Source organism: Cucurbita pepo, chromosome 11 (assembly GCF_057944985.1).
Source record: "Cucurbita pepo subsp. pepo isolate OVF chromosome 11, ASM5794498v1, whole genome shotgun sequence".
Taxonomy (NCBI): domain Eukaryota; kingdom Viridiplantae; phylum Streptophyta; class Magnoliopsida; order Cucurbitales; family Cucurbitaceae; genus Cucurbita; species Cucurbita pepo.
The window spans coordinates 16,150,761-16,162,466 of NC_141808.1; the positions used below are offsets into that span (position 1 = coordinate 16,150,761).

The 11,706-nt window shown below is 35.8% G+C and overlaps 1 protein-coding gene across 2 annotated transcripts; it reads right to left on the bottom strand.

Moving 5' to 3' along the window:
- Nucleotides 1–546: 546 nt before the first annotated feature.
- On the bottom strand, nt 547–4,162 carry AN3 (SSXT family protein). 2 transcript variants are annotated; one of them, XM_023689932.2, is made up of 4 exons: nt 3,799–4,162; nt 2,359–2,435; nt 1,307–1,391; nt 547–1,089 (listed from the first exon to the last, which is right to left on the bottom strand). In XM_023689932.2, the coding sequence occupies exons 1-4, from the start codon at nt 3,877–3,879 to the stop codon at nt 673–675; spliced, it is 660 nt and encodes a 219-aa protein (XP_023545700.2). In that variant the 5' UTR covers nt 3,880–4,162; the 3' UTR covers nt 547–672. The 2 variants fall into 2 exon arrangements, with proteins under 2 accessions (XP_023545700.2, XP_086984221.1); XM_087128095.1 differs by lacking the exon at nt 3,799–4,162 and adding an exon at nt 2,594–3,730.
- Between the last annotated feature and the right edge of the window lie 7,544 nt (nt 4,163–11,706).

Below are 11,706 nucleotides of genomic sequence, written 5' to 3' on the forward strand. Positions count from 1 at the left end.
ATTCTTTTTTTAAAAAATGAGTGAGAGTGATTATGTAATTGGATTGGCCAAAATTGACCATCCAACAAAAAAAGAATTATTAATATTGAAATTTAAATGGTTAAGATGTATTTATTTGATCAAAACGTCACAGATTCATTTAAGGGGCAAAAAGGTCATTAATTTAAAAAATAAAATAACCGATGAATATGAATGGTGGGAACTTAGAAGTTTCACAAAAGGGTAGTTGTTGATTATGAACTACATTCTTACTTTTTGACCTCGAGAGTTTGTTTGAATTTTTTGTGATCGTTTTTTAGTTGAACGAATGTAAACGGGACAAAGATTAGGCATATAACAATGAATATCTTATCTCGAGAGTCATACTTAGATTTGCATAAGAATAAAATATTTTTTAATGTATAGATGTGTGTATATATGGAAAAAAAATCCCGAAACCCGATATTCACGAAGAATTCAAATTTATAAGGTTACCCTTTTAAAAATTTTGAAATATAAATATAATTTGAAAAACATTTTTGAGAATATTGTAAGAAGAGAAGAAAGTTTACATGAACATATGTTAGCATGGAAAAAGGATACCAAAGTTTAGAGTTTTAAGAGGTTTGAATCCTCACACCATTGTTTACACATAAAGCTAACTTCTATTCTACCTACTTTTCTACCATGCTTTCAGTTCCCATCATCAGCTGATTTCAAGTACAGCGTCTCACCTCCGTCACCGCCATGGCTCCCGGAGCTCCCTCCTCGTCCCTCGCCTGACCCCGTTCCTCCCATGTCTTGCTTGCTCCCACCGCCTAGGCTACCGCCGTGGCCAAAGTCGGGAAAGCCTCCTCCTCCTCCAAGTCCTCCTCCGTTGCCTCCTCCTGCATTGGCTGCGTTGTTTTGCAGCATGTTGAATCCTATGCCTCCTCCCGAGCTCATCCCGAGTTGGCTATGCAAAGCTTGTTGCTGCTGCAGCGTTGAATATGGCTGCTGCGTGTACAACATGGACGACCGATCAGCCATGAGTGATTGCGGCGTCATCTGCTGAGCTTGTTGGTGCTGAATGTAATGTCCTCCTGGTTGGATTATGCCACTGGAAGAGTACTGGGAGAGAATATGGCAAAACCAAAACGTCTTGGATTAAGCACCTAAATCTATATCTAAATCCTTGAAGAACTCGGGTTTCGTATAGAGCGTTGTAGAACAATGGTGGTAATGGAAATGGTTGTTACGGTCGAGTGAAAGCGAAATTACGAGGTGTTCTAACAATGCACAGCTAGTGATCGGATAAATTTACGTCTTGAAACAGTTAGGTCCATACCTGGGCATGCATGGCAGTTGGTTGTGGTTGAGAATCAGCAATGGCAGCCAAGTACATGAGGTTCCTCTGTAGCCTTGCTTGATTCCTGCAGAGAAACAACATAAGAAAGTTACCTTTGCGCTTTAAGACCGTTATAAATGGTATCAGAGCGTGGAATCCTCTCCCTAACAGACGCGTTTTAAAATCGTGAAGCTGACGGCGATACGTAATGAGCCAAAGTGGACAATGTCGGCTAGCGGTGGGCTTAAGCTGTTACAAATGGTATCAGAGCCAGACACTGGGCGGTGTGCCAGTGAGAACGCTAAGCCCCCAAGGGGGGTGGATTGTGAGATCCGGGGGGAATGAAGCATCCCTTATAAGGGAGTGGAAACCTCTCCCTATCAAACGTGTTTTAAAAACGTGAAGCTGATGGCGATACATAATGGGTCAAAGCGGACAATATCTACTAACAGTGGGTTTTGGCCGTTACAGTCATCCTCAATCTCATAATAATTGAATCTAGTTCAAACTAATAATCGTGTCACGATATCACGTCTAAAAGTACAAGACAACTGAATAGGCGAACGATTAGATATCAATCCATTTTCATCCATTAACATTGTTACTCACTCAAGAAGAACTGTGATCATCATGAATCAGAATCAATCCAAAAATGATCAATCAGAGAGATAACTCACATTATGACAGCTATTTAAAGAGTGATGCAATGTCTTGAAACAACTCAAGCTCACCACCACTAGTAGATATTGTCCATTTTAACCCGTTACGTATCGCCATCAGCCTCACAGTTTTAAAACGTGTCTACTAGGGAGAGGTTTCCACACCCTTATAAGGAATGTTTCGTTCCTCTCTTAAACCAACGTGGGATCTCACAATGCTTTCTTGGAATACCATTATAGCCATAGCCACAATACGGATATAAGCCGAATTATACAGTTAACTACGAGAGAGAGCTACGATATGCACAGAGCGCACGAATGCAAGGGAAAACAGTCACTTCCATAGAAAAACAGATGATAAGTGGAATCATTAGAAAAGGCATAAATTCTTACTCTGCACATTCATTCAGTTTTCCTGAGTTTTGGCTCTCAACAATCTTCAATATCAGTGACTTGTTCTCATCCAGATACTGCATCATAGATTATCAAATAAGAAGTTCGAAAATTACGAACATATCATGTAAAAATCGTAGCGGAAAATCGCTGTTGGATGAAAAATTTAAGAAGTATGGTGCTGGACTAAGAATATAAGGTGGGTTATGATTTTTATCGGCCAACTTACACGTACCTCGACTAATCTCATACGACAACTCCTCCATCCTATAATGTTTGGTTCTCTAGAACGTCAATCGATTATTCGGTTTGATCAGAAGTGATAAACTTGTAGTCCTCAAAGAGCTCAAGCTTGTTAGGAATAACGACTTTCCACAATAGTATGATATTGTCCACTTTGAGCATAAGCTCTCGTGGCTTTGCTTTGGGCTTCTCCAAAAGACCTCTACTAATAGAGATGTATTCCTTACATGATCATTCCTTAAATTAGCCAATGCGGGACTCTCTCCCAACAATCCTCCCCTCGAACAAAGTACACTATAGAGCCTCCCGAAGGCCTATGGAGCCCTCGAACAGTCTCCCCTTAATCGAAGCTCGACCCCTTCTTTGGAGTCCTTGAACAAAATACACCATTTGTTCGATACTAGAGTCACTTTTGACTACACTTTCGAGCCTCACAACTTCTTTGTTCGACATTTGAGGATCCTATTGACATGGCTAAGTTAAGAGCATGACTCTAATACCATGTTAGGAATAAAGACTCTCCACAATGGTATGATATTATCCACTTCAAGCATAAGCTCTCATGGCTTTGCTTTGGGTTTCCAACCAAAAGGCCTCGTACCAATGGAGATACATACCTTACGATCATTCCCTACCCTAAACTAACCAATGTAGACTCCCTCCCAACAACAAAGCTCTGAACTGTTTCAAATGAGGGAGGTTTCAAGCATCGAAATCAAGCTCAAGCTCTTAAATGTCATATCCCAACAAGCCACTTTTGCTCCACTTGATTGCTAGGGAGGGGCAAAAAAGTATAAATAAGCCACCATCCAACCAGTTCAGCTTCCTTTTCCATTAAGATTAAGGCCAAAAGGCAGAAGTCAATCATGCAATTTCAAAAAACAGAGTGATTAACTTTAGACCAACAAGGAAACAAACACTTAAATATCAAGAAAAGAGATGAAAATAAACAAGAAAGGCATAGATGGGTTAGTCTCAGCTCGTGTAATTAGATAATCCAGTAGAGACAAAGGCACGTGAAAGAAGAAACCCAATATTTAAAAGAAGAAAAGCATCCATAAGTGAAAAACAAAGAAAACCCAGTTGAGAGAAAGAGGGGAAATGAAAGAAAAACAGGAAATGGGGTTGGATTAATAAGATAAATGGATTGAAAGACAGAAATAAAAAAGGAAGAAGAAGAAGAAGAAGAAGAGGAACCTGTTGAATGTGATCAGTAGTGACGTTGTTAGGATAATAGGCAGCCATCATGGGCTGCATCTGCATCAGGTGCTGCTGCATTTGAGTAATAGGAATGATGGGTTTTCACAGAAACGGCTGATTCAAGATGCCCTTTGCTTTAAGAAAAGTTCTCTGTTCTTCCCTGGTTTGAAATAGAGAAGGGTTTGGACGGTGATAGTGACACAGGGGAGCTGTAGCAGCTTCTGCACACACACACACACACACACACACACACAGAGAAAGAGAGAGAAGAAAATGGGTTTTGGTTTTGGAGAATTCTGGTTTCTCTGTTCTTCTCTACAAAGATGCTGCTTGTTTCCCTCTCCAAGGAACAGAGCAAAACTTTTTTTTTTTTTTTTTCTTTTTTTGGTGCTTCTTTCTCACTCTAGAGGCAAAAGGGTGTCACGTGAGTGATGATGAGAGAGAAAATCCAATTTTTGTTTGAATATATGTGTTTTTTTTTCCCCTTTTTGGGAAGAATAAATTTGGAGTTGTTTTTAAGTGTATTTATTTACATATTGTTCCCAAAGTTATGGTTAATTTCCCATGAAATTACAAGCTTAATTTAGTTTTTTTTTAATATTTATTTATTAAAATTTTAAATTTTATGGTCCGATGACTCCGATATTTGTTCTCACTTACATGCATTCTAGTAACATTTATAGTAGGTCACCCAATATATAATTATTTTAAGTAAAACACGCTTAACCGTAAAGTTCATATGGTTGAGCCAACAGACCCACATGTGTTATTCCAGCCTATGAAAAATTGTAGTAAGTAAATCACGTTTAACCACAGTGTTCATATGATTGAGCCATAAACCAACAGGTATTATTCCAGCATGTGAAAAATTGTAGGAGGTCACCTAACATATAATTGCTCTAAGTAAAACACGTTTAACCATAGGGTTCATATAGTTGAGCCAACAGACCAACACGTGTTCTTTACACCATATGAAAATTTCTAGGAGGTCACCCAACATATAATTATTCTAAGTAAAGCACGTTTAACTATAGAATTCATATGATTGAACTGCCGAAAAGAAGATACATATTGTTGGCATATATAGTAACTTTCACTTCCTTTAAATCTTTTTTAGACATTATATCACCAAAATCGCTCTCATTCAAATATGGTCTAATTTTATAGTTATAAACCGAACCTAGCACGTAAAATTTTGAACATGAACCGAATTAAACCGAACATAACACGTAAAATTTATCATCCTAATTTTTTTTTTAATTGAATTTATATGGAATATGAGAAATAGAAGATCACATTTAACATTAGAATGGCCGTTTGTGTGGACCAATTGATTCCAAAGACCCTTTTGGTCTCACTTATTGATGATGACATAATGGCTTTGTAAATAGATTCCTTTTCTCTTCCTTTCCATTCCTTTCCCCACTCTCACTCTTACTCTCACGCGCCACTTACTTTATTTTATAAATATCTTCCTTTCTCGATTTCAACTTAGTCCCTAATATTTTAAAATTTTCAATTTAGTCCAAACCGACCCTTTTCAACCAACACACGTGACACATAATGTTTTAAAACATGGCAAACAGAGAGACTAAATTAGCTAGCATCGAAAGAGATTGCATTCTATTAGAGCTATTCATGAGTTCCGTTAAGTCGAATTGAGACATGTTTTTAGACCTATCTTAATTGTTTGGACCGTAAATTTTTTCAACCGAACTCAAAATAACCATAAAATGTTTGGATTTGGTTGATTCCGGTCGTTCAAATCAAAATTTGTTTCTAAAACGTCTATTTATTTATTGAGAAATATTTGCAATTTAATTTCAAAAGCTCGAAAATGGGTAGGATTCACATGGATAGAAATTAATTTTAAAATTAATATGGATAGGATTCACATGTCTACCTAAATAAGAACTATAATATATTTTAGACAATCTAAACATATTATATATTGAAGATATTATTGATTTTAGATTAGGACAAAAATACATATATACATTAATCAACATGTTTGTCACATATGTGCGACCGAAACAGGTGTTTGTTTAGATAATAGTTTGGACGTGCATGTATTTTATTAAAAAAAAAACATAATTCATATTGTTTGAGTTAGATTGATCAAGTATTTCCCGTTGTTAACATGCTAGCTGAGTAAAACCGAGTTATAACCAAAGATGCTATACTCTAAAAAGAAAAAAAAAAAAAAAAAAAACCTAACTTACTAGAGAAAAATAGGATTACGAAAAGACGAAAAATACACATTATTTTAAATGTAAAATTTCTAGGAGATATTGTTGTTTTTGAGTTTTTCCTTTTGGGTTTTCCCTCAAAGTTTTAAAACGCGTATGTTCACACCTTTCTAAGAAATGCTTCGTTCTCCTCTGTAGTCAATGTGAGATCTCGGTCAATAATTAAATTATCGAAATACATATTTATTGATTATTGAGTTATGTTTAAATTGACGGGATATAAATCTTTTAAATTAAAAAAAAAATTGCATAAGAAAATGATTGTAAGGTTTGAAATGAGGGGGGGGGGGGGGGGGGGGGGGGTTGGGACCCAAGAGGAAGAGGGTCACATGGGCCTGGTTGGATGGTGTGGTCCAGTCCATTTCCTTCTGTCCACCATTGGTCCCTTCACCTAAAACCCTCTCTTTAAACTTATCCTCAAATTTCAAACCAAACCAAACCCACACATTCCCCAATACCCTTTTTCTTCCCTTTTCTCATCTCATTTCTATTTCTCTCCAACACCCTTTTCCTTCCTCGATTAGGGTTTCTCGTATCACTCACCTCTTATTGAATCTCGAGAAGTTTCGTAAAAGATTTCTCTATACATACGATCTGTGATTCGAAACTGCCCCGCCGTGTTAAATGAATTGCCTTTGAAGAACGAAGTATTCTTTGGAAGAGTGTAGACACCTCTCCCTAACATACGCGTTTTAAAACTGTGAAACTAACGTTAATAAGTAATGGACTAAAGCAAACAATATCTAAAAGTGGTGGGCTTGAACTGTTACAAATGGTATCAGGGTCATAAGCGGTGTGCCAACAAGAACACTAGACTCCTAAAGGGGTGAATTATGAGATTCCGGTGACATACTTATTTTAAAATTAAGGGTTAAAAAAAAGGGTGAATAAATGAAAGGTAGGTGGTGCTCCCAGGTGTGGGAACATGATGGGTGGTTAGGGTGTCTCAGTATTTCTTTGATTTGTGTACTCAAAATTCCAATTCTGTCTTTTCCATTCATTTTACTTTTTACTTATGCACCTTTCCCCACCACTGCCCACGGTGGGGTCTTTTCCTTTTATCCTCTCCTCTCTTCTCACGCGCCTCCCACTACTTCCTCTCATCCCACGCGCCGCCCACCATTACCATTTTTAAGGTTTAGAGAGGTGATTTGAATTTACGACCTTTCCATTCATATTTTACTAATCGAGTTTAAGTACAAAGAGGGTTTTGTTCATGTCATTAGTTACCGTATCAGGTAACCTAATCAACCCAAAATTCGAGTCCAGTTTTTATTTGATAGATGTGTTTTTGTATTGTAAACACTACCGATGTATTTCCCTTTTGTTTAACATTTTTTTGAGTTTTATATATTGAGTTTTTTTTTTTTTTCAATTGAATTTGTATGTCACGGGATATTATGAAAAAGATAATAGTGTCATCAAACTATGGACAGAGACGGGTTAGAAAAATCTTTTACATCAATTGGGTTAGCTTGGTAACCCAAGCAATTTGAGTTAATCAAATTGACTCGACCAAAAGAATGAAAGAATAATAATAATAATAATTGTTAGATGAACACAATGGTATGATATTGTCCACTTTGATAATGTAGAGAGTAATTATTTGATTATAAACCCATGATCATTCTCTAAATTAGCCGATATGTGAATTTCGACTTTCATCATCCAACACTTCTCCTCGAACAAACAAAGTACGTCTCCTCTTAATCGAGGCTCGACTCCTTTGGAGTCTTAGTCATTTTTTACTATGCCTTCGAATGCCTTCAAGGAGGGTTGATTCATTTTTCTTTTGGAGTTCTTTGTTCGACATTTGAAAATTTACCAATCTATTGGCACGACTAAGTTTAGGGCATGACTCTGAAACCATGTTAGAACAACACGACTCTCCACAATGGTATGATATTGTCCACTTTGAGCATAATCTCTCATGACTTTGCTTTAGGTTTCCTCAAAATGTCTCGTACCAATGGAGAAAGTATTCTTTGATTATAAACCCATAATCATTCCCTAAATTAGCCGACGTGTGACTTTCATTATCTAACAATAATAAGGCGAGGAGTTTAATATTTATTGGTGAAATGAATATTTTTCAAAAGCTGGTTTGGTCTTACAAAGAAGTTTGACTTTTAATTATGAATATGTTGGAGTCAATTTATGTAATTATTAAACGTATAAAAAGATAAATGATTAGATTTATTTTTTCATGTTTCCAACACATCAGCTTTTCTTAAAAAAAAAAAAAAAAAAAAAAAAAAAAAAAACACATGAGCTTGTCAGCTTTTTTCTGAGTCCTCTGACAAGATTTAAATAATTTTTAATAATGCTATTCAAAGATGAATGAGTATAATAATTGATGGGTGATTCTACTTCACCAAATTAATAATCTAAAGTTTATTATTATTATCATTTTAATTTAATGTTTGTATAATCTAAACTTTATATTATGTTTCCACCGACATGCATTCTACGTCGTTTATTTGCTCATGAACTTACAGCTTAGCCAGACGCTACGAGTGGGTAGTATAGAAACTTTGTCTCTTGCATTTAAAGAGATTGTTACGAACTGATCAAATGACTCGATTCTCCCATAACGTAGCTAATCTAACAAACAGTATTTTTCCCATTCAATCAAATAAAAAAATTTATCGATTGATCCTGGGTGCGGTCCTCCTTTTTAGAGCTCATTGAGGAAGGCCTTGGCCCGAGAAGGAGAAAGTGGCCGAGCGGTCAAAAGAAGGGTATTTTCAACATAATTTTTTTTTTTTTTCAAGTAGATCCTATTAAAAGCATAAAAAAAAAATATATATATATATATATACAAAACCGTTGAGAGAAACATTAAGTTGAGATAAGTTAAAATGTCCTTGGGAATATATTGACATGGACCGTGTAGCTCAATTAACATACGTCCTATCACTCCTCTCGCACGTCCATGCCATTACATAACCAAAAGAAAGTATTAAAAATAGTCCGTAAGTAATTTGGAAGAAGTATTTCATCTAAATTAGATAATATAGTCATGTTGCAAGAATACAAAAGAATGTCAGTCCACTGTTAGTAAATATTGTCCACTTTGACCCATGACATATCGTCGTCAATATGTGACCTAACAATCTACCTCTAGAGGGCCTAGCGTCCTCGATAACACATATGATAAGGTAACCCTAATATATTAGGGTAGGTATGTGGATTAGAGTGTGGAAGAGAGCATTGAAAAGGAGTGGTTTTGTTGATGGAATGGCACCTCCCAACAGTTGAAATGAAAGAAAGCATTGAAAAGAGTGCCGATATGACTAGGTTTTGGCAGTGAATGGGACAGCTCAACTACACAATGAATGAGTGAATGAGTTCAAAAAAATAGGGTTTTTATGAGTTTCACTTTCACTTTCACATGGGGTTTTAGGGTTTTAGATTTAGGGTTTTCATCCATTACCCATTTTCTACCACTACTCAATACTCATCTCACTTTCTTGTACCTTTGGTTGGTGCCCATGTTTAACTTCTCATGTCACCTCTGATACTAATAGATGTTGTTCGTTTTGATCAATTACTAATAGAAACGTGTATATTTGGGAGAGATTTTCACACTCTTATAAAGAATGTTTCTGCTTTAGTCCCGTTACATATCGCTGTCAGTCTCAGTTTTTAAAACATGTCTTACTAGGGAGAAGTTTCCACACTATTGTAAAAAAAAATGTTTCGTTCTCATTTTCAAATGTGTGATCTCATAATCCACCTTTCTTGAGAGTCAGCGTCCTTGCTAGCACATCGCCTGGCATCTGTAACAGCCTAAACCTATCGCTAGCAAATACTGTCCGCTTTAACTCGTTATGTATCGTCGTCAGTTTTACAATTTTTAAAACGTGTCTACTAAGGAGAAGTTTCCACATTCTTATAAGGAATGTTTCATTCCACTAAATGGATGTGGGGTCTCATAACTCGCGAATAAGAATAAAAATGTCAATTTAATTTGTTGACATGCTCGGAATAGGGTGGAGAATCCCCGTTTAAATGGAGAATAAGGGAGATGATGGAGTGAGATTTTTCTCTGTTTACTAAACAAGCTGGGAGATGAGATTATGTTCCCGGTCTCCAATCCCACCAGATTCCCGCTCACTTAGTATACATAAATATATAAAAAATAAGACAAAGCTAACTTTTGATATATTATATAAACATATTTGTAGTTATAATATTGAAATTTGAGCTTTTAAAAATTACGTTCTACCATTTTATATATATATTTTATGAAATATTATTGAATATATTAGATTTTCTTAGTCAATATGGGCTGAGTAGATGTAGCTAAATGTGGCCCAAACATAAGAGTAAGTGGGCTGCTTCAATATTTTTTTAGATATGAACACAAATCTCGAAAACATAGAAAACTTCATGTCGGGTTCGAAAGCCTCCTCAATAGGAACTTCTACTTCTTCTCGTGGAGGCAGTTCGAGATCAATATCCCACCAAAGTAAAGAGTTTGAGCTCGATACAGTCCCTCGAACCATCTTGTTCTTGGCCAAGTTTGGAAAGTTGTATATCATCAATAGAAACTTTCACTTCTTGAAAAATTAAAATAGAAAACTCATGTCGGGTTCGGAAGCCTCGTCAATAGAAATTTCTACTTCTTCTTGTGGAGACAGATCGAGATCAATGTTCTTAACATGACTAATACTATCAAGAGTCAATGTTTACTACCTATATCAACAAGGTACACATTTTCAGTGATACAATTTAGAAACTTCAAAATTAAACGTGCTTGATTTAGAGTAATTTTAACATGTGAGTGAGAACAGACACGACCGGTATTAGTTTATGGAGACCTCTTAATTATTAAAAGGTTCAAGTCAAATCACGCACATAAATGTTCATCTATAGTGATATAATTTATTAATTAATAATTGTAAATTATTGATGAATATGACGTTTATTATTATTTTGAGATCGATTAAGTCAGTCAAAGAAGTGAGCAAAAAAAGATTATTATTGTTGTTATTATAATACATAATTAACACTTTGTCGTTGGTCTATTAAACCAAATTATTTAACAATTGATCTCAATAATCCTTTAATCACATTGACTACATGTAGAGTTCGTGGACAAAATTTGACCAAAAACGTTCAAAACCAATCCTTTCGTATAGATTCAAACTAAACGCTTTGACTGAGCTAACCCGAAAGATTTAGTTTTTCTTAACTGTTCTTCAACTTTTTTTTAGTGCAACAACTCATGTCTGCTTTGACCCGTTACGTATCATCATCAATCTCACGATTTTAAAGCGTGTTTGATAGAGAAAGGTTTCTCCATCCTTATAAGAAATGTTTCGTTCCCCTCTCCAATTGACGTAGAATCTTATAATAATGGTTTAATCTTCTTCCTTGGAAAAAGACGATCAAACCTATATTAATTCCACAATTTAGTAAGAAGATTATTTTGGTACATTGCTAGTTTAAGCGTTCAAGTCAATCATGATGGAGATGCAAACTAAACTTTGACCTACCAATTGCCGAGTCATATATATATATATACATTTTTTGAATATCGTAATTGTTAGGTTGTGGATTAGAGATATTTAAGGGGCGGGGTGTGATAAGGAAGCCGTCTCCGTCTTCGTAGTCATCACCTATTTTAATCTTTAGTCTTGCAAAATTC

Excerpts from the sequence above, each read along its gene's own strand:
- AN3 (XM_023689932.2), bottom strand. The coding sequence starts at position 3,879 with ATGCAGCAGCACCTGATGCAGATGCAGCCCATGATGGCTGCCTATTAT. Across the intron at positions 2,436-3,798 it reads CTACTGATCACATTCAACAG|TATCTGGATGAGAACAAGTC; the intron begins GTTCCTCTTCTT and ends TCTATGATGCAG. Across the intron at positions 1,090-1,306 it reads CAACTGCCATGCATGCCCAG|TACTCTTCCAGTGGCATAAT; the intron begins GTATGGACCTAA and ends ATTCTCTCCCAG.